This window comes from Anopheles coustani, chromosome 3, assembly GCF_943734705.1.
Source record: "Anopheles coustani chromosome 3, idAnoCousDA_361_x.2, whole genome shotgun sequence".
Lineage (NCBI taxonomy): Eukaryota > Metazoa > Arthropoda > Insecta > Diptera > Culicidae > Anopheles > Anopheles coustani.
In genome coordinates, this window is record NC_071288.1 from 6,765,685 (window position 1) to 6,786,616 (window position 20,932).

The 20,932-nt window shown below is 46.7% G+C and overlaps 5 protein-coding genes across 7 annotated transcripts in view; 4 read left to right on the forward strand and 1 right to left on the reverse strand.

Moving 5' to 3' along the window:
- Positions 1–9,305: 9,305 nt before the first annotated feature.
- Positions 9,306–10,697, forward strand: LOC131272050 (holocytochrome c-type synthase). Of its 2 annotated transcripts, none has more exons than XM_058273667.1 (2): positions 9,306–9,430; positions 9,567–10,697. In XM_058273667.1, exon 2 carries the CDS (start codon positions 9,572–9,574, stop codon positions 10,409–10,411), a length of 840 nt encoding a protein of 279 aa, XP_058129650.1. In that variant the 5' UTR covers positions 9,306–9,430; positions 9,567–9,571; the 3' UTR covers positions 10,412–10,697. The 2 variants fall into 2 exon arrangements, with proteins under 2 accessions (XP_058129650.1, XP_058129651.1); XM_058273668.1 differs by having other exon boundaries at positions 9,316–9,430; positions 9,571–10,697.
- A 700-nt stretch (positions 10,698–11,397) lies between these two features.
- LOC131261549 (proline-, glutamic acid- and leucine-rich protein 1-like) lies at positions 11,398–14,130 on the forward strand. Its single transcript, XM_058263613.1, has 2 exons — positions 11,398–11,573; positions 11,647–14,130. The coding sequence occupies exons 1-2, from the start codon at positions 11,469–11,471 to the stop codon at positions 14,044–14,046; spliced, it is 2,505 nt and encodes an 834-aa protein (XP_058119596.1). The 5' UTR covers positions 11,398–11,468; the 3' UTR covers positions 14,047–14,130.
- Positions 14,131–14,547: 417 nt separating this feature from the next.
- Positions 14,548–17,266, forward strand: LOC131271961 (presenilin homolog). Of its 2 annotated transcripts, none has more exons than XM_058273557.1 (8): positions 14,548–14,934; positions 15,056–15,330; positions 15,399–15,829; positions 15,903–16,001; positions 16,076–16,288; positions 16,518–16,709; positions 16,781–16,893; positions 16,966–17,266. In XM_058273557.1, the coding sequence occupies exons 1-8, from the start codon at positions 14,797–14,799 to the stop codon at positions 17,119–17,121; spliced, it is 1,617 nt and encodes a 538-aa protein (XP_058129540.1). In that variant the 5' UTR covers positions 14,548–14,796; the 3' UTR covers positions 17,122–17,266. The 2 variants fall into 2 exon arrangements, with proteins under 2 accessions (XP_058129540.1, XP_058129541.1); XM_058273558.1 differs by having other exon boundaries at positions 16,076–16,237.
- Positions 17,267–17,858: 592 nt separating this feature from the next.
- Positions 17,859–19,067, reverse strand: LOC131271962 (splicing factor U2af 38 kDa subunit). Its single transcript, XM_058273559.1, has 2 exons — positions 18,931–19,067; positions 17,859–18,787 (listed from the first exon to the last, which is right to left on the reverse strand). Exons 1-2 carry the CDS (start codon positions 18,972–18,974, stop codon positions 18,058–18,060), a joined length of 774 nt encoding a protein of 257 aa, XP_058129542.1. The 5' UTR covers positions 18,975–19,067; the 3' UTR covers positions 17,859–18,057.
- A 479-nt stretch (positions 19,068–19,546) lies between these two features.
- LOC131272359 (leishmanolysin-like peptidase) overlaps positions 19,547–20,932 on the forward strand; it is a 30,463-nt gene continuing 29,077 nt past the window's right edge. Inside the window, exon 1 of the mRNA XM_058274071.1 lies at positions 19,547–20,504. Coding sequence (XP_058130054.1) covers positions 20,220–20,504 — 285 coding nt within the window. The 5' untranslated portion in view covers positions 19,547–20,219. The remainder of the gene's footprint in view (positions 20,505–20,932) is intronic.

The window sequence follows — 20,932 nt, forward strand, 5'->3', positions numbered from 1 at the left end:
TTGACACTGGAATTCACAAAAAACTTATACATGAAGGCGGTTTTCTCTGGACCTGGCCGGCGCGGCGAGTTGAGGCACACACGGGCGAACACGGTCACGGCAAGTTGGCGCTAAATGCACAGCCCTGCACACTACCCCGATTGCACGCAGAACTAACACTTTGGGGTGGGTTTTCCCTTCGTTTTTTTTTCTCTTTTGCGTTACCGAACTTCCGGCACCGTGGGTTGGCGATGGGGGGAAAGTGTTTGCGCTGATTAGTGACGAAGTGACTGAAAACTGTGCTGGTCTGACCGATACCTTCTTTATTTTTTCTCACTTCGCCAACCACTGTTTCACTCTCCTGCCTGCTCTCTTGCTCTTCGCACTCGCAGTTAGCAATTTGCGACCAAAATAGACCGGCCCACCGGGAGGATTTTAATCAATAATCGCACACACTGCTCCTGGACGACCGTGTATTTGGTGCAGGACAATTTTTCCTAGCGGCGCCGAACGGGCTGTCGGTGAATGCACTTGAATGCCGGGTAGCAGGAAAAAACTTATAATCGACTCCGATCAAATTTTCTTTCCGGACACTTTTATACTCTTCCTGCTTGCTTGGGACTCGCCCGCGAACTTCACTGAACAACGGTGATGACGTTGGAAGCGTCTCGACCCGAGAGGGTGGCCTAGGGAGGGATGATTTTTCCACACTCAATCACAGCGACGACACGACGCAGCAGTTAGTAGCTCGAAGGCCTTCGAGGCTGGGCGGTTGACGGGGGGGGAAAGGCACACCAACGGAGGCTTAGCGGAAGTAGCGGACGGCTAGGGCTCGGTCGGAACTTTCCCTTTGGGCAACCACGTGCGCAGCGATGGAACGGCGTAGAATGACTGACCGAAAGAAGCGAGCGCCCGCGATTGTCACTGCTAAAATACCCTCCCCACGGCGCACCAACACACGCGCGTGCCGTGCGCTCTCATCCTACCGCGGGCCGACGTGTTAGTGTACGTGTGCGAGAGCGTGTTGGAGCAGTTCGTCGGTGGAGCAGCGTGAGAAAAGCGGTCTGCATTTTCCTTTATTTTTGTAGTACCATCCATTATCGGAGAACATCAGCTGCTGCTACGTGGAGCAGAGATTGGCCCCAACGCAAAAAGGGCTAAGTTTTAGTTTCTTCTGGAAGCTCCCCGCTCAACTATGTACTAAACGGACAAAGGTCTGGTTATGGGAGCGATCGGAATGCTTCATCTCTCTCGGCTCGACGTTTAAACGCTGCTACAGACCCTCAATATGGGAAAAAGCCCCGACTGCGCTTGCCTGTGTTGGTGTCCGCCATCACGCAATCATGTGCGGGCCATAGTGGGAGGGGCCGAGCTAAGGGAGGGGGCGCACCGTGTGGAAAATAACGTGACTTTACGCTTCCGCCGTCGTCTGCCGGCTCCAACACCGGCGTGCACGTTTCCGTCACACGTTCGGACTGTTGTGTTTGGCCCAGCAGCCTCACACACACACACAAAGAAACCGCGAATCATCCACTTCTCGCGTGCAACCGCGTGTCACGCCACGCCTGGAGATCCTATCAGGCCCGGCAGTGCGGTGGAGAAAGAGGGGACCCGCACGAAAATGGCTCCAAACTCACCACGTTTCGTCCTTGCCAACCCCCCCATTGTCCGGCACAGGACTGCGGTGTGTTTTGGTTTTCCTTTTTCCACCTCTCACTCTTTCCATTTCACTACGATCACGTGGATTCACTGTCAGCTGCACCTGAAACGAACGTTGAGAACGTTTGTGCAATCATCCGGTAGCTTGAAAGGTCAACGCTACCTCATGGAGATTTTCCTTTTTCCGCTGTTTGCAAAACTTCGCCCACCGTAGTTCCTGTTTTATAACACGATTGCAACAATGGCTACTCCTCTAGGACTTCATTGTGCCTGCCTGCTCGTTGTTCAAACATTCCAACGCCAACCGGTCTGCGGGTAATTTCCTTCGAAAACATTAAACCTCCTTTTCAGCTGTTTACAAATACCCTTCACACACGTTTTGATCGTGCACCGTGATACTGGGTGTGATAAGAAAGTGAAAAATATAAATTCCACCACCAACCGACCGTCGGGACAAATCACGCCGCTTCAATCATCCCCTTGTGTTATCAGATGCCCCGCACGGAACTCGACCCGGTTCCGCGCCGGGTTTGTTTCTATTGACAAAAAAAAACACAGCCTCCCCTCCCCGAGCCACAATGGCGGTTCGTGTGCGGCCGAGGGAACGGGGGCGGGGGTGGGAAGAGAAAGCTGTTGATTTGCGCACGTGCCCAAGCGATGAGCTGTGATCTGCCAAACGCCACCACCACCCGTCACCAGTTTTTCGTGGGAAAAGGAAAGGAAAAACACACCGCCACGGAGGGATTGTTCGCGAGCGACGAGACAATCGCAGTCGTTGGGTGTTTTTTTTTTTCTTACGGAGTGAGTAAGCGCATTTAATTACGCAGTCGTTAGAATGGTTGCATTCCTGCGCTTGCAAAGCGTCACGCAAGTGAAAAGTGGTTGGGATTGATTGATCGGTCTTTGTTTTAGGATTTCACTCCCTACGACAGGTTGCTGATCAGTTTTGAACGTTGTTTGTTTTTCTATCGGACTTTGGGTCTGGGTTCGTGACTTTTTTTTCCGCTTTCCGAGTTAGTTAAATCTCGGGAATAAATTTATTCCACAACTCGATAAAACGGTCAACGATCGTATAGAGCTCGCTTGAAAGCTTATGAGTCAGTCGAAGGCTACCTTACATCGAACGGGGAAGTCCCTAAAACGATTGTTTTGTTCGATTCCAGTCAGTTTGGTGAGTAGCTGAATTGTTGTGAAATTAATTCATTTTAACCCAACGCTTGGAAAATCCATATTTGTTTGCTAGAAAACTCCCACCAACGGTCTTCGGGTAACCGGGAACTTCAGTTAGAGAAGTTAGCGACAACCTTCCCCTGTTGGTCTTCGCACGAGTGCTTGTACTTGTCCTGCACCACCACGTATCACGTGCCCACCGTCGATGGCGTAGCAGGTGCTGGATTACGGAGCACACCCAGATAAGGGTTGCGAAGGTTCGTTGCGCGAAGGCATCGAATTTGTTGAAATCCGATCGATTGACGTTCGCCGTTGGGATGTGATGTGCTGCTTCGAAAGCCACCCGGTAAGCCGGTACCGGGTCGGGCTGGAATTTGCACGTTTGACATTTGCGAAACTGCGCACGGTGGCAGCGTGACCGGAAAACGTGCTCATCATCGTGCGCGCGCCCCGGCCTCGGAAGGTGGTGGCACCGTGGCAGGCCGGCGAGAGATGAAACGGGATCGATTTACCCCGAACCGTGGAAGCGATTCCCTAGAAATGCGACCAGCAACAGCAACGAGCACCATTCATTGGTGTTCGCTAATTGGCACATGTGAAAATATTGGAAAAATGCTGGAAAAATATATTTTCATATTTTTTCGTGATGTTATAAAACAAACTATCTCAATTATCATTTTAAATTTGTTGAAATATGACATATTTCACTATATTGAAAGAAAAATTTCCTTGAAAAAAGGTGTAGCGAATCAACACAAAAGCTTCATTTCAAAAGAGGCTTCATGATTCAAAACAGTTTACGAAGGATTAAGCGACTGGTTTCATTTCCCATCTATTAATAGCTACAAAGCACTCCCTGCAAGATGAAATCCTCATAACAGGATCGCTTCTCGGATTGGTTCCCCGGAGCCCGGCCCGGTACCAGTTGCTTGCCCGTTTTATCTCGCCAGACCCATTCCGGACCATTCCGGGGGTCTCATAACCCCTGCCGCCCGGCTCGGGATCACCTACCCCTTTTCGCATGGCAACGCAAGGCACCCCCGGCCAATCGCGGACACCGATTGGCACGAACGTGACCGGGCCGAACAAGGAAATGGTTCGGCCCGCAGCAAAAGAAACTAAACAAACCGACAAAAAAGAAAAAAAGAAATACCCGGCTGGCTCACGCCATTAAAACGGGTCGTCGCACGTGTTCGCCCGGTCTCATACGGACGATCGCGCACTGTCTCTCCCATTGTGGTGTTTGTCTGCTGCGGGGTGGTGCCGCCAGGTGGGGTGAAATAAGGAAGATTAAAAAAGGTGGCGGAAAACGGCAACGCTCGCCAAACACGTTCTTTCAATGTCACGGAATGTCATTTACCTCCGCGATACCGCGATGTCGAAAGCGGTTTCTACCGTTTTGGGGGATCGAAAGGAGTAAAGTTTTCTTTGTTTTTTTACCCTGTTGTGAAGAGAGTCAACCCATTCCATTTCAAGCGGATCAAGCCGATCGATCCTCTTTATCTACTAACCACCAATTAATAACTTCAAACTTGTGTATTTTGTAAAGAAGTATGAAACGAAATTTGTAATATATTTGCATCACTCTTTTGCAACCAGTCCCAGTTAAAACTGCTCCGCAACTCAGGAAACCCAACTTCCTTCCACCTGAACAGAGATGAAAGGTTTCTCAGCTAAACCAACGTTTCTCTAGTAGATTCCAAACGTAAATTCCCTACAGCTTCTTGCACGATCGTTCTACAGATTATACTGGAACTGGCGTCTTATGAAGCTTGGACTGGATTCTAGAGTATTCCAGCCAGGGTGTGTAAGGCATTGTACACACTGTATAGCTTAGATTCTTACCGTGTGAGTGAACGCATATGGGAGAAAAAGCGTATCTCTGGTAATTAGAATAATGCGTAATCAGCCTGCATACACGTTACTGTTACGTTGCCGCTAATTCTATCCTCCGGCTAGCGAGCCGCATGCCAGCCCACGTTCCATAAGCTAAGTATAAGTAAAAGTTATAGATAGAGAGAGCGAGAAGAAGGTCAGTCCTAAACATCTGTATATTATTCCCCCCCAAAACCAAAACTATACCAAGCGACGCCGAGTCACGCCGGCATAAATGTGTCCCTTTGCAGTTCGAGCACGCCAAATGCCAAACAAATAGTTGTGCTTCCACGGAGTAGCGTAACCCAACAAGTTCCTTGTGCGCTGCCACGTGCCGCTGACTTTAAGTTACCCTACCTATTCTAATCTTCCGTCCTGTAGCCCCGCCAAACCCGTCGTTGGTTCGTCGACGGCCAACAACTTCTGGTTGCCTTGGCTTCATTGCAGTTTTTTCCTTCTTCTATTTCTTTTCGTGTCTCATTTTACCGTAACCGCTTCCTATCGAAATGCCAGCGCCGGAGAAGTGGTGAGTTTTCAGCTCGCAGCGTGGTTTGCCATGTGCGTGGCACTTGTTGGCGACCGACGTGAGGCTTCGGGAAGCTCGGTTGCGTACTCTGCGGCTGTTTGGCGTGAGGCGTGGAACAGAAGCCACCAGATCGACCGACGGTGAACCTGAAACAGGATATGTAGAAAAAACTTTGCTGCACTCAACGTGGTACCACCATCTTTACGTAAGTCGACAACGGCGCTTATCCGTCAGTCAAACGATGATGGCGACCGTCATTCTGGATTTGCACTGCTGGGTTGTACTGCTGTCGCGCAAATGTTAAATTCACTGTTTCATTTTTAAATTAAGTAAGGAAAGAAGTTTTCTCAATATTCCGCACATGCATTAGGTAACTAAAAGGGGTTGTTTCTCTGTGTTGTGAATGACGCACGTCGATTGCTGTGATTCACAAGATTTCATTTTACTGTCACCGGTCTACCGGAGCCCAGTTGGCCAAGCCTCTCTAGGCTGGAAAATTGATAACATTTAAACCCACAGGGATTAGGGCGATAAAACACACGCGTGCATATACGGCACCTCTACCAAAGCAACATAATTGTTTGTCTTTCGTCAACTATAACCACAAGACTGTGTGTGTGTGTGTCGTTATCGCTTGTTTTACCATCGCATTAGCGTTGTTAAGCAATTTTGGAATGTTTATCACTGTTACAGAAAGAAAAAAGAAACCAGTGCCACTCAATCAAACATGTTTGACGAAGCGAAGGGAAGCGAGCAAAGATATCGGCTACCAGGCGAATGCTGGACTCCGCCGTTGGACGACCTTCGTGAAGGTCTTCGATGATGTGTGGGTGTTGGGCGATGGGCAGGTGCGCTCGGCAAAAACGGTGGCACTTACCGCCCCGAGGTGATAACACCCTGTACACGAGGCACCGGCCTGAGCAGACCCGGTCGGTCACGAGATGTGCTTCCCCCGTTGGTGGGCAAAGTCTTTGAGCTGCTGCTGAAAGACGTTCTACAGCAAGTGGTGGTTATCAATCGGGTTCATTGAATCTTTACGCTATATCTGCTAGTACCATGCGCCTCCATCGCGTGCGGCCAAGGGCCACATTGAGGTACTTTTAATGAATACCAGTTCGTAAACCGTTTATCAGTGAATACCTGAAGCCAATTTGCTACTTGATTCAAATATTTAAAGTATTATAAAATGAATTTGTCTCTCCTGTAATCTAAGCTAAGAGTATTGCCAAACTAAAATAAAGTATCAAGAAAATATAACCATTCTTATGGACGGTTAAAAAATGCACCGTCATTTTACAACCTACATGAACCAATTCAACACTGACCCACTCTTCCAAAATTCAAGCAAGAAAAAAGTAAAGAAACCAACAGAAATCACACGGACGGTGGTGGAGTGCTGAATTCAGGCAACATACTCCCGGTCATATCAGTGGCCCGTGTGTGCACACGTTACCATTGCTTATCAGCCACGTACTCACCGATGGTTGAACGAAATCTCCACTTGCGATTGCCCAGACGAATCGATGGCCCAGACTGGTTACGCAACGGTTTCGAAGCCAGTACAATTTGTATAATAATAATAATATTGCTTCATTAACGCGTGTACATAGAAAGAAGAATACAGCCCTTCCTAAACATTATAAACTATGCGAAACTTTTCAAAAAGAACATTCATGGCACAATAGAATATCGCTATCAAAAAAGAGGGAAAAAAATGTTGTTTTTTTACCCGTAGTTATATTTATTCTCATCAAATTGTCTTTTCTATTCAAGAAAACTTCCCACAAAGTACCTCGACCGGTGGATTACAATAATACACCCGCCGTGATCACGTGTCCGCCCGCGTTAAAATAACCATAATGTCAATGCAGCTTGCAGATTGTTTTGCTTCTCTCTTTACTCGTGCTAACGATGGATTTAACATCCCTACAGCCAACCCAACACGGTGGACTAGTTTCCGAAAACGATCCGGTTTCCATGTGCAAGAAAACGTGATGTTGCGGAAAATGTCGTCAACGACTCGCTTCGGCAGGCATGCGTTTTGCCACATGCTATACTTTCTTTGCCCGTTACTGGATAAGCCCACAGCGGATGTAGGAGATGGTGTAGAAGCACACGACCGGCTTCTATTTGATGGATGATGGTTTTATTAGGGTTTTTAGGGGTAAGGAAAATACAACTTAAGGAATATTGCACAATTCAAGAACTTATTATATTTAAGCTAAATATATTCTAGATACTATATAAAATCGGGGGAAAAGAAAATGGAGACATATAAACAATATGTTACATGACCTATGACGATCCAGGTGGGAATTTCCCGTTGTCTAGCACTAGAGACGGCGGCTAATTCGCGCTGAGTTGTGATCCATCCTATCACACCCATCAGGCAATCATTTACTTGACCGATACGCCATCAAATGCGCACCCCAAGTGAAACGTCCGGGAACTGAATCAACCACGGACAAAGCAATAATAATAGCCCGTGATTGATTGCAATCGTTATCAGCGAATCCGGCCGGGTTTGTCGGGATTCAACTGAGCGCGATCTCAAATGTCCGATCTAGTTCTTAATATAGTTCCACAATCTTTTCCAAATGTTCCCCTGCGTATCGGGTTTGCCAAGGCGGGTTTGAAGATTAAACAAAAGTTTCCAAGCGACTTGGTTTATGGAAGTAACATCAGGCGGAGAGATAGCTACAATCGCTTCTTCGTGGTCGGTGCGTTTGCGTTATGGGTGATAAGCGGCTGCGAACCGAGAGTTGTGAATGAAAGCGAGTGACCCTAGTGCATCATTGATTTGTGTAAATTATATTAAACAATACCGCTCATCGATATTGATTCAAATTCAAAGCAAGCATAAAATTTTACAGCAATTGTCCTGATGAGTCCGGATAATTTTAACTCTCTACAAAACACAAAAAATCTCAACGAACTCCAAGAAACGATTTAACTCGTTCATCAACAACCATGCCATACCGGTTGCATATCTTCAGGCGCTTTACCTTTTCTTCATACAACCTATTTTCTCAAAAACTAAACGGTATGGAGTCGTTATTGTACCCCATTTGTTCTTATAAGATGTCTAGGTAAAAGAGTAAATGAGGCCCCGGCCGCCATGTTTTCGATCGTGGCTACACCTCTTGCGGACGTTTAAACTGAATGTATGCAATTGGTAATACATTAATTCGTTAAATTCAACCTACGAGTATTTGCACCGTAGTTTGTACCGTTAATGTCGGCTACGCAATCAACCTACAGGTGCGGTATGAGGGGGGCCCACGGGCCCCCCTTATTTCTCAAAACTATAACAAACTCTCTTTTTCGGTAGACCTAGCGCAGTCCGCTCGCTGCGCTCGCTGCGGGCGCGCCGCCGTTTCCAACTCATTTCTTCGACTAAACTCATTGTTTCATGCTGTCCATCATGTGTGGTATAGTTTACTTACTAGTAACTTAACATGTAAAAGTATATTAACCCGCATTCAACCTCCACTGCGTGATTAGTTTAAACCGTTATGGTCTTTAAAGCGAACCGTTAGCGTTCAAAAATTCGAAACGAATGCATGTGTCGCGCTTTGCATAGCTTCAGGCGCTAAATGTGAACCAGCAGGAAGAGGAGAATCTAGCCCGGGGCCTCATTTACTCTTTTACCGATGTCTATTATTCTCACCGGCAAAGGCCCTCTTTTATTTATAAATAAATTGGCTATTTGGCGTCGTTTGCTATTATTTTAAATAGTGCCCAAGATGTTTAAAGCCACGTGCTATGTAACCTTGTTCAAAAGGTAAATGTTTTGATCTTGTCAGTTTCATTCTAGCTAATGATGGGGCAAACGTATCCTTATTGGGATCCGAGTCCGTCGGAATTCAAATCCGTCGGCCAATCCATCAAGTATTCTAATCATTATGATGTGGCATACTCGAATACTCTGGTACTCGACAATCAACTTTATTGCTTTATTTTTCCCGTCATATCTAAAAACAATCTAAAAACCATTTTAACAAATCGACTCAAATGGGATTCGAAACCCGAATGGGACTGGAACCAATCCGCTAAAGGATTGAGTCAACGAATCTTCCGAAACCTGATTCTACCAACACTAGTCAAAACATGCCTGGTGCATAGATGACTGAAGTTACGAAAAGTTGAGAAATTTTACAATTTCTGCAACTTGTAAGTAAAAGTTTTCTGATAAAACCAGCACGCTAGTGAACCAAACAGGTATGGTATCGATCGGTGCCTGGCATTGATGGTTTAGGACAGTTTCTGCCGCATTATGTAACCCACGTGAAGAATTAAGCCCCATGGTCAAATAAGCCCCATTTGGTAAAATATGTTTTTCTTTCTTTTCCTAAAGCCAGCATGGGAAACACGGTATCTGCTGCGGAAAAGGTTGCATCAAATATAGTCCCGAGCACACTTTTAAAAGATGAGCAAGCAACACTCCCGAAAGGACATCCACACATCGGTGACGCCTCGGCAATGGCCGGAAATCCACCACCGGAATGTCCAATGCACCAAAAACAGCAGCAACCCAAAGAACAGCCAGTTCTAGTGTCGGAGTGCCCCGTTAAGCACGATGGGGCGGAAGTGAACCCGCTGAACATGATGCCACCTGCCAACCAAAACCCATCTCCCGGACAGCCTTTCCCTCTTCCAACGGATCGCCAAGTGTCTTCGATTCCAAAAGCAACGGCCGATGGCAAGCGTGAATTTTGGGTCTATCCGAGTCAGCAGATGTTCTGGAATGCGATGCTTCGCAAGGGATGGCGCTGGGAAAAGGACGATATTGCACCGAAGGATATGGACGATATTATAAAGATTCACAATGCCAACAACGAACAGGCTTGGCAGGAGGTACTTAAATGGGAAGCCCTGCACGCGCGCGAATGTGGAAATCCCAGACTGAAGAGTTTTGGAGGAAAGGCAACGGATTACAGCCCCCGGGCCAAGATCCGCAACATGATGGGGTACGAACTTCCATTCGATAGACACGATTGGATCATCGATCGCTGTGGAAAGGACGTACGATACATCATCGACTATTACGATGGTGGAATGGTGGATGAGAAATACAAATTTGCGCTGCTCGACGTCAGGCCAGCCATGGATTCGTTTGAGAGTGTTTGGGACCGCATGACGGTAGCATACATGCGATGGAAGTTCGAGCTAGAGGACAAACTAAAGGAGTTGACGAGTTAAATAATGCCATATCGTAATACAGTTGCCGGATTGTTGAACTATGAACTCGCTTGAAATCTTTTTAACGCACGATTCAATTCATACAAATTAAATTAAACCGAAATTGGTGGACGATTATGAGAATTGTTCTTTGTAGAAAGTAGCATTGGCGTTAAGGTAAACAGCAGAGATAGTCATCCACCCACCTAACGCCGCATTATCAATTGAAAAGATAATCGAATACGAGAGATTTAGAGGACTATCACAGTAAAATTATTCATAAATAAATCCAAAACGCTTAATGTAAAACATATGTTAATGAGTTTCTAATCTTTATCGTTTATGTTCGTCAATGCATACCTTCCTAACGACACTTACCTCATGAAAAACTCAAATTCAATACATAGTGAAAACCAAATTTACAGTAAATTAACTACATGGCTCATGAAAAGACACTCCTAAAAGCAAGTTGACTTTGTGGTTTTGAGTTTGGGAAGTGGTTTACGATGATGGTGCAATGGATGTTAAATAAATTCGTTCATCTACGAGTATTTGAACCGGTGTGTCGACTGTTGATATTCGGCCTCCCAATAAAACTAGGTGTGCGGTATGAGGAGGCCCATTAAATTATCGCTTAAAACGCTTCGGCTGAACTGATTGGTCCGTGGCCAAAATTTAATAAAATTTAAAGGGCGGGCTTATGTCCCATTACCATATTTCCCCATATTCTCCTACCTATATGTTTTTTTTTTTTGTAGAAACAATCACGAGACTGTTGGAGACAATTTACTCAAATCTCGTTTAAGGCTTATAGAATTGCATGGCTAAAATGAGGATTAGACGAAATATTCCGAATCACTTTGGAAGATTACGTTGTACCATCACTTTTGGAAGTAGCTGTACATAACGGATGAGGAAATAAAAAAATCTTTAAACTGTCATGGTTCCTGCAACTGTCATTTGAAGCAGATCGATACTTGTTTATATTTCAGACCGGTGCACGTGTTAAGTAAGACGGTTCTTGTGGTAGGCGGTATATGTTTTGTGTCGAGTGGAGTTAATTTTTCTTGTAACAAACATGGAAGGTATCGGACAAGTATTCAGCAATATCGTTGACAACGGCGACAATCTACTGAACCTGTTTCTCAGCAGCCTAGATGAGCATCAAACGTTTTGGTCTGATGTAAGTAAGCACTAATCAACGCGGCTTTAAAGAAACGACCAAACAATGCGTTCCTACCTTTGTTTCTCCGTAGCCCAAAAATGACTTGGACACCATTTTTTCCAAAATCTCCAACCTGCTGGCCAGTATCGATACGCGGGACCGAGGTCTGCGAATTCTGTGCCACCTGCTGCCCCAGTGTCCACTGGATGTTGTCGAGGAAAAAGCGCAGCACTACATAAATGTTTGCGCAAAAATTTGCAGTAACCGAGGGCACATGCAGTCGATGCCGTTGGCTTATGGTGTCCTTGAGCAGCTGCTCCTCCGTTCTCTCAACTCAAATGAGCTCCACAAACTTTTGGTCAGTAACTTATCGAAACTCCTGGAACCGATCGCTCCTAACCTAGACGCATCGGTACTTCCGGCGGCGTTGAGCTTCTTGGAACTATCCATGCAACACTATGCCGGTACCTGTGGATCGAGCAAGAGTCGTATCGAACCATTCCTCTACTCGCTTGTGGACGCCACCGACCAACGGGTCATCAATCGGACAGCCAGGTGTATGCTTTTGCTGCAACAAATCCGAGGCGGTGGACAGCACGGAAACTTGCACAAGAAAACCTGGGAGGAGTACTTTCTCGCGCTCGTGGACACGATACAAGACGTGCTGAACAAAATATTCGCGCACACTCCGGAAACGTTCGACGTAGAAGAAAACCTGGAGTGTTTGAAGCTTCCCCCGATGCCATCGACGAAAAATCCGATCCTGACAGCGCAATTGTTGGCCGTCCGGGCGGTCAATTTGATCTCTTTCTTAGACCATGCCATCGTCGGGGCTTATCCTGTGGCGAAACCGATCGTCCCGTTTAAGGCGTTGAATGTCATTCTTCGTGGTCTGTCCGTATCGTGCAGCGCTATGGGGCGAAATACGATCATTGAAAATGTAGCCTTTGGGACGTTTTTACCGGCAATTCATTATGCCCTACTGGAAGCGCTAGATGGGCTGGTGTTGGCCCTGGGCAGTAACCTGCTAATGTTCGGCGATCTGGTATACGAGATATTCCCAAAGTGTCTGAAAGCGGCACAAGCTGATCGCAGCGGAGACGAAGGTGCGAAGAAGTCCTTCACTCGCCTGCGCACCAAAATCTACGAAAGCATCCAACTGTGGTGCGCAAAGATGGGCCACGGTAGCTGTGTTGAGTCGGTGAATGAACCTATCCTGGAGCACATAGTACGTGATATTACACCGTACGTAGGAGAGGTCACACTTAAGATGGATGCCGGTGGCAACCATCGGCTTTCGGCGAGGGCAAAGAAAAAGCTACAGAAGGAGCAAAATGCAGCCACATCGTTGAATCAGGCACACTCCCGAGGAACAGCGGCTGCGGATAACAACGAACTGCTTATGGATCTGGGCAACGAGGCTCTCTGCAAGGCGGCCCTTGATTGTTTGGCCAGTATCCTTCAATCGGTCGGGTGCTTCATCAAGCCCGTCACCCACAAGCTGTTGCAGGAGAAGATCGTGCCGTTGTGTTTCTCTCTCGTGACACACCATCAGCTTACGGGACTCTATCGGAATGAAAAGGCACGTGTAGCACTTTTGCGAGCGTTTGCGGCGCTTATCGTCAATCCGCATCACCATTGTCCACCTCCGTTGCAATACGCGGGGTACATTTTCAACACACTCCAAACAACCGATGTTAGTGCGGAGGTGCGTTCTACTGCCGCTGAACTGGCACGTACCATGGAACTTGTGCTGCATCCATGGAAGGAAACCTTGTACTTCCCGGCGGATCAGGCAGCCATTAAGGATGCTCTTGCGAACAAGGCAGGGCATCCACTAGCGTCCCTGATTTCGCAGACACCATCTTCAAAGTACAGGCAAACGAATGGTATCCAGCGGAAGGAAGTGAAGGAACCTTCACCGATAAAACCGTCGCCTAAAACATCTTCCCCTACCAAGCAAGATGAAAGTGATGGCGAAATCAACGAATCACTTGCCGTCACAGAAGGCAGCGATGACGATGAACCGGTTGGTTGGGTGGAAGAAGTTAGCACTTCCTCGGTCGTAGACCACACTGAGCAGCCTTTGGTCGTGGATGTGCCATCGGTTCCGGACAACTCGCACAACGTTGACGATGGTGTAATTCATCGTGCGGAGGAGGATGAAAGTCACGTTGAACCGCCCGTCGTGTCCGTACTCGATAGTGATGAGGAGGTTGTTTCCCGGGAACAAAAGGAGAATCCTGCGGACAAAGCCGAAGATGACGATGTTGTCGAAGTGCCGATGGATGTTGGCACAGAGGTAAAGAACGCAGGCATCGTGAATGAAAATGGCAAACACGCGGCACCGACGGAAGCGGAAACTCCCGACTCGGGATCTCCGAAACGAGTTAAGCTAGCAGAAGCGGATGGAAATATCGCTAGCGATAAGGAGAAGAATATTGACGCTCTTGTTGACGAGATGGTCGCGGAATTCGTTGACGAACCATAAATTCGACAATAACACATTTTTCTTTTTTGTATTACATAAGAACAGCTATGCTATTGAATTAACAAAAATAAATATCGTACGCCAAACAAACTGATGTTTTACTAATTTAATTGACGAATACAAATTCAAGGGTTTCTAAATAACAGAAAAACGTACTATTCAAAAATATAAATTGACGAATCGTGGGCCGAAGCTGCAAACACACTTTTTCCATATAACAGTTGTATAACAATCTTGATTCAATTCGGTGTAGATATCGTGCCGCGGCGAATATCAAGTAAATTTAGCCATTTTTACACAAAGTTTGCGACTAAGACGTAAGGATGAGGAAAAGTTTCGAGACAATCTTATGAAACAGCAAAGAAAATTTACTATGCTGACAGCAGTATAAAATATGTATAACGGTAAGTTTGCATCTGGAATGCCCATCGTGTAGATGTAGCTTCATGTAGCTTTGCCTGGAATGTTTTGACAAATGTCATTGGTGCCAATGTAGAAAACTACGAGAGCTTGAAGTGTTCGGTTTGTTTCGCTTTTTTTGTCCACTGGAATTTATACAGTGAAATCTGATAAATCCCTGCCAATGGTTTCACCAGTGCTACGCTAAATGAATCATCCAGCCAGCAACTCTCGTACCGAAGTGCACAGCAAACCACGGTTTTAGTGGCCCTCCCCAGCAAACGGGAGCAAGCTGGGAGAATCCGAAACAGTACACATCTTGGAGCATTTTCTTGCAGTGCCACCACAATAATGGACGGTCATATCAACATCGATCATAATCATCAGCCTGTGGCCGGGGCGAACGATGCGGCAGATGGGCGAGGTACGCGGAAGCGTTGGCAAAAGATGCAACCGGACGCCAACAGTTCCCCACATCCATCTTATGGGGTAAGTGTTTGTATGCGCTATGCATGTAAATGAGTCATCCTGGACGGTGTGGGATGCAAAAGTATGTTGCTGGATGCCTACCGTCAATGTGATAATGGTTGATTTCCACTTACAATCCTAGACAACCGACTCCATCCCGCAAGTGACAATACGCGATAGCAGCAGCCGAGGGAGGGCTGGTCCATCCAGGGGTGGCCCGCCGGGCAGTTCAAGGCAACAGCAGCAGGGGCAGCAACAGCAGCAACAGCAGGAAGCGGAACAGTTTAACGATGAGGAAGGACTGAAATACGGAGCGCAACATGTGATAAAACTGTTCGTTCCAGTAACCTTGTGCATGATGGTCGTAGTAGCCACAATTAGCTCGATCAACTTTTATACCATCAAAGATGTGTATTTGTAAGTGCTTGAACCTACCTTTTCTGGTGGCATTTATCAGTAACCTTGCATATGTCTGCCCTTCTCAGAGTTTACACACCCTTTCACGAACTCACGGATGATACAGGGACGAAAATTTGGAATGCCCTTGCAAACTCCCTCATCCTGATGACGGTGATCGTAATCATGACGATACTGCTGATCGTCCTGTACAAGCACCGCTGCTACAAGGTGATCCACGGCTGGTTGATCGTGTCGTCGTTGCTGTTGCTGTTTTTATTCAGCGGCCTGTACCTGTTTGAAATCCTGCGCGCGTACAACATACCGATGGACTGGTTTACGGCCGGGCTGCTGGTGTGGAACTTTGGCGTCGTTGGCATGATCTCGATCCACTGGCAGGGCCCGTTACGGTTGCAGCAGGGCTATCTCATTTTTGTAGCCGCGCTGATGGCGCTAGTTTTTATCAAGTATCTTCCAGAATGGACTACATGGGCAGTCCTAGCTGTGATATCGATTTGGGGTTAGTTGTAGCTTTTTTTTTTAAAAAAAAAGGAAAGACTTCACAATCTTCTTTCATCTTTTATCTTTTGCAGATTTAATTGCAGTACTTACTCCTAAAGGACCGCTAAGGATATTGGTTGAAACGGCACAAGAGAGAAACGAACAGATTTTTCCAGCCCTCATCTATTCATGTAAACCATTTTCCGCCGTCGATGTTTCGTCCTCTAATGAGACCTACCAATTAAGATTGTCCTTTGTTTTGCAGCCACAATTATGTACTCATATCTTGGTACCCATACGGACCCCGAACGATCCGCTCCATTGTCGGGTGAGCGGACCATTGGCACGGGAAGTGGCAGTAGAATGGCCGGAGGGTACGGAGCGGTCAACAATCTCGGGCCGGCGCAACCAGGCGCAGCCGTAGAAGGTACGCCACTGGTTACCTTTCGCAATGATAGAACGCATGATTTACAAATGGGTACATGATTTGTTAATTTCTTGCTTCTTTCCCGACTTTCACCGGTCCATCGTGCCGATATTTTTCTTTGCTTTAACATTCTTTCCGGCTTACTAACCGATATCATGGGGTGGAGGATTGAAAATAGATTGCTTACTTACATGTTACCTTCTGAAACTAGTTTAAGTTTCTTCATATGGAAGATATCAGTCACGGTATGTGTCACCTTTCACCTGATGAATAATTGCAGATCAATCGGCTGGTTTCACGCAAGACTGGGCTGCCACGGCCAACCAAAGAGTCACTCGGCGACAAATCGAGGTGCAGGCAAACATTGCGAGTAATCCGTCCAGACCCGAGTACCGCACGGTGACAGCGGAAACGAATCGTCCCGGGGGTGACCAGCAGCAGGGTGCTGCATTGTACGAACAGGCAGAAGAAAGTAAGTACGATGGAAAAGTGATACGATGTTTTACCATCACTAATCGATGCTTTCGTTCAATTTCATTTTAGGAGGAATCAAATTGGGGCTCGGTGATTTTATCTTCTACTCCGTGCTGGTCGGTAAAGCTTCAAGCTATGGAGATTGGAACACGACCATTGCGTGTTTCGTTGCAATTCTTGTGGTATGTTTCGATGCGCTTTCAATTCCCGATGATACAAATTAGTATAAATATATGTTATGTCGTTTCTTTCAGGGACTCTGTCTGACATTGCTGCTGCTGGCCATTTTCCGCAAAGCGCTGCCAGCCCTGCCGATCTCGATCTTTTTCGGCCTAATCTTTTGCTTCGTCACCAGCGTGATCGTGAAACCGTTTACGGAAGCGCTTGCGTTGGAGCAGGTGTTCATTTAGTTAATGTAACCAGGGAATGCCGGACAGGAGCACATTGGGTTACGCTGTTAGCCCGTTTTGGACACACCGTGTCATGCAGCATATCTAGAATGTTTATTTAATATCATCATATTTTAATGTACGGCGGAAGACGCTAACTCACAAAGTAATCTACCGATATGGTGCAATGCCACACCAGCGTGCGGCATCGCCATATTAGGCATTGGTCTGCATTTGATTGGAAAGGAATCGAATCGGTTCCGTTTGTGTCGCTTAAATTTTGAACGATTAGTGCAATTTAAAACTAAACTAAACAGTCGCCGATAGATTGTGGGGGGAAATGATATGCATGTTCAAATATTCAGCAAAGCTTCATTTCTGTTTTTCTCTGCGAAGGAAGTGCCGCGCTCTCTCATTGTTGGATGTAAAACCGTTTCGCACCTTATGAAACTCCCGTTTTTTAAATACTAACATCAGTATCGGTGGCCTGTTGATGTTTCTTTCTAGGAAAAAGAATTAAGCAAAGGAGGGACTAGAGTGAAAGTAGGCTTTGAGGTAAACGTCCGCACGTCCCAAGAGATTTCCTTCCATGAGGCGCACAAAGCGAAGAAAAAAAAGAGACAAACAAAATTGGGTAAACTAAAATTTGCTAGATCGAGGAACCTAACTTTTATCGTAATTCTTTTCTTTACATGGTAATATACAACTGTAAACCAATTATTACTGACTGGGGAATAAAATGGCATATAAGCGATGCATTTGGTCGCACATATATGTATTTTTCGTGTCTGTTGTACAATTAATAATAGCTGAAAGTAATTCGAGGGGGCAGCGAACGTACGTCGTGTGCTCGAAAAAATTAAATGATGATGAAACTGTTGTCAAGATCGTAGCAATTCGTCCATTTCATACATCTTGCTTGATGGCTTAAATCCTTCCATCGTTACTATTCTCTTTTCAGTATCGTCCCTTTCGGCCATTATCGTTGCGATCGTTCTTTCTTTCCCGACTGCGCGAGCGGCGCCGATCGCGTGAACGGTCACGTCCACCTCCGATTCCACCGCCTCCTCCGCCGCCACCGCCGCCACCACCACCGCCTCCTCCACCACCACCACCACCCCGGCGGGGTGATCTCGATCGCGAACGGGAACGTCCTCGACGGCGCGAGTACAGGTAGCGGCGCAGCTCGCGCGAGATCGGCTTAAGGTGCATGAAGTTACAGAATCCTGACCTGGTACACTCGCCCATCTCGTACTGCCGGCAGCAGGCCTCACGGAAGTCCGTGACCGGTGACAGCTCCGAGTACACCGGCCGTCCGCCGAACCACCGATTGTTCAGATCCTTGGCGGCACGTTCGGCATCCTCTTCGCGGCGGAATTTGATGTACACGTTGCCGACCAGGTGATCGCCCAGGTTGTCGCACACGTTCATCTCCTCGATTTCGCCGTACTTGTCCTCGCACTCGACGAACACGTCCTCGAAAAAGTTATCGTAGTGTTCCTGCATCTCCTCGTCCGACACGTTCGCTACCAGATGGCTACCGTCTGCGGATTTGGCAGAGTTTTGTGGATTGACGTACAGATTCTGCAGCAGGCATGTTTGCGAGAACGTTGGCTTATTGTGAATGCGGGAGCAGCGGTCCCCATGACGGCAGGCACCAATTTTGAAGTAGAACGAACAATTGACCCTGCGTTGGAAAAGAGCACCATCAGTCAAGCATCATAACAACACGCACGGGTACAGGATGGCGTCGAACAACAAAACATCCCAACAGAAAAGCCGACACTACAATCGCGTTGGCTAAAAAAAAACACCATTGTCAATACTTACTTATCCTTTTCGGTACCGAAAATCGAGGCCAAGTATTCCGCCATCGTTTTTCGTCACCTACGGCAGTGGGAGATCTGTATATCCTTAGGAAATTGTGCGGAAGCGTCGAACGAAATGCTAAATGCTGGGGTAGCAAGTTTTTTCTAGAAAACTGAAAGATGGCGATTTGACAACTGGATGATGCGACTGCTGTCAACATCCCTTTAGGAACGGTATGCATCATGCGGGAGTTATAGATTATGAAAAACTCCATATTTCATACAATTTCATAGCGCGTATGAAAATTTTATAGAAAATTGATCGTTTGAATTTGCTTCAACGATAAAAAGATGAAAATTAATAATTAAATTTGATCGTTATTTTCCCATTCACGAATAAAACGTAGCGTTCGACGACACGCTTGTAAACGTACCGCCCTTACTGACTGTCATGTTTCGGTTAATGTTTTTCTTCGTTTTTTGTCGTTTCCACCCTTCGCATCATAGTTCTTTGAACTATTTTCAAAAACGACTTTCGCATTAGTGCAAAGATTTACCTTGCCATTTCGCCAAAACTTTAAGTGATAGAGACATAACTGTTTAGTTAAAATGACATGTCTCAATGAGATCTGTCATTTGAAATGGTGCTGATAAAAATCAATCTGAGGAAAAAATCGTTGCACCAGATCGAAGATGTGTTCACGCGTTAGCAGTGGCGGGGTGGCCACTACTTCGGCCTTTGGAAGAGGTGGAATAAAAGTTGTCCATTCGCTGGAAACCGCTTTCAGTTCGGTTTATGCAATCGAGGCGCTCGGTGGTGTAGAGCTGGTTCGCTTATTGAACGCGGCTTCTGACAGAGTCGAACACGATCCGGTGGTGTCCAAGGTGCTCCTTCGCGTGCAATCCGTGTAACCTTTTGGAGGGGCGGTGTATCCCAAAAGGTCTCCCAACCCTACATCCGTTCTGTATGTGGACTGTGTGGAGTGTCCAGGGCTTGTGTTTGTGCGGGATCCAGTGTGTCCTTGTTCGCGTCGCCGGAAAGTGAGAGTTTCCCTGCAATTGGGTCACAGTGCTCGGCGCGATTGGAAAGGTGGAAGGGCGGTCGAATTTTCCTTTCATTATGTTCTAAGCGAATCGACCACAAAATCTTCGCCGTGCGCGGAAAGGAAGTCGCATGAAATAAAACACCCTCCGCTGGTGGTCGATTCGCAAACGGCAAGATTGTTGGAAAGTGGCTACTCAAACCCTATCCCCCTTTATGGTTGCGGCCTAGATGGTATTCCTGTTACGGTGAAATTATTCAAGCATCAAATGTCAGTCCAGCCGTCCAACTGGGCGCCGGTGGTAACACCTTCGAAAGGGGCTGCGAATATGCGGCAACGGAGTAGTAAAATCAATAAACGTGAAAATAGGAGACGGAAAGGCGACCAGCGGAGGTGCGGGCAGCTGTGTCCTGTAGCCGTACCAGCAGGATACGAACGCTGGCAATGGTGCATGGCTGCGTTGTGCCTCTTGTCGCTTGTCGGCAGCACGCTAGCCCTGGCCACTTCCGGGCACGAAGGGCACTGCAAACATCAGCATCCGAAGGCGCACGAGGTGAGTGGGGATTTTATGTTCGTAATCAAACCATCCCGAGGCGATAGGGGTGCTCGGTTGGTTTTAAATCCAATTATAAATACTGTCCCCATCGCTATCCCGATAGTGTTATCAGTTACAAGCATTGCAACTTACCTTGCGCACGTGTAGTCGCCATTTCAAGCGGAGTGTTTTGCACGTTCGAAAGCTTTTTTAGGAATAGGACATACTCATGGAACCCCCTGCCATATGTTTGTCAAGCGAGGAAGTTTTATATCACCACCGCTCGTCATGAATGACCGTTAGGTGCATGATTGCCTGCAGTGATGTCGTCATAAATCTGTGTTATCACTCGTGGGGGTAATAGAGATAATGATGATTTCCAGTTTCCCCTATGCAAAGTTTCCCATTTCACTGAGTGTGTACCCATTTCGCATACGGTACCTGAA

What these genes read in the sequence shown, in the direction of transcription:
- LOC131261549 (XM_058263613.1), top strand. Translation starts at nt 11,469, where the DNA reads ATGGAAGGTATCGGACAAGTATTCAGCAATATCGTTGACAACGGCGAC. An exon ending in ATCAAACGTTTTGGTCTGAT is followed by an intron (nt 11,574 to 11,646) that starts GTAAGTAAGCAC and finishes GTTTCTCCGTAG; the next exon opens with CCCAAAAATGACTTGGACAC.
- LOC131272050 (XM_058273667.1), top strand. Translation starts at nt 9,572, where the DNA reads ATGGGAAACACGGTATCTGCTGCGGAAAAGGTTGCATCAAATATAGTC.
- LOC131271961 (XM_058273557.1), top strand. Translation starts at nt 14,797, where the DNA reads ATGGACGGTCATATCAACATCGATCATAATCATCAGCCTGTGGCCGGG. An exon ending in ACCATCAAAGATGTGTATTT is followed by an intron (nt 15,331 to 15,398) that starts GTAAGTGCTTGA and finishes TGCCCTTCTCAG; the next exon opens with AGTTTACACACCCTTTCACG. An exon ending in GTTTCGTTGCAATTCTTGTG is followed by an intron (nt 16,894 to 16,965) that starts GTATGTTTCGAT and finishes CGTTTCTTTCAG; the next exon opens with GGACTCTGTCTGACATTGCT.
- LOC131271962 (XM_058273559.1), bottom strand. Translation starts at nt 18,974, where the DNA reads ATGGCGGAATACTTGGCCTCGATTTTCGGTACCGAAAAGGATAA. An exon ending in TTCGGTACCGAAAAGGATAA is followed by an intron (nt 18,788 to 18,930) that starts GTAAGTATTGAC and finishes TTTCCAACGCAG; the next exon opens with GGTCAATTGTTCGTTCTACT.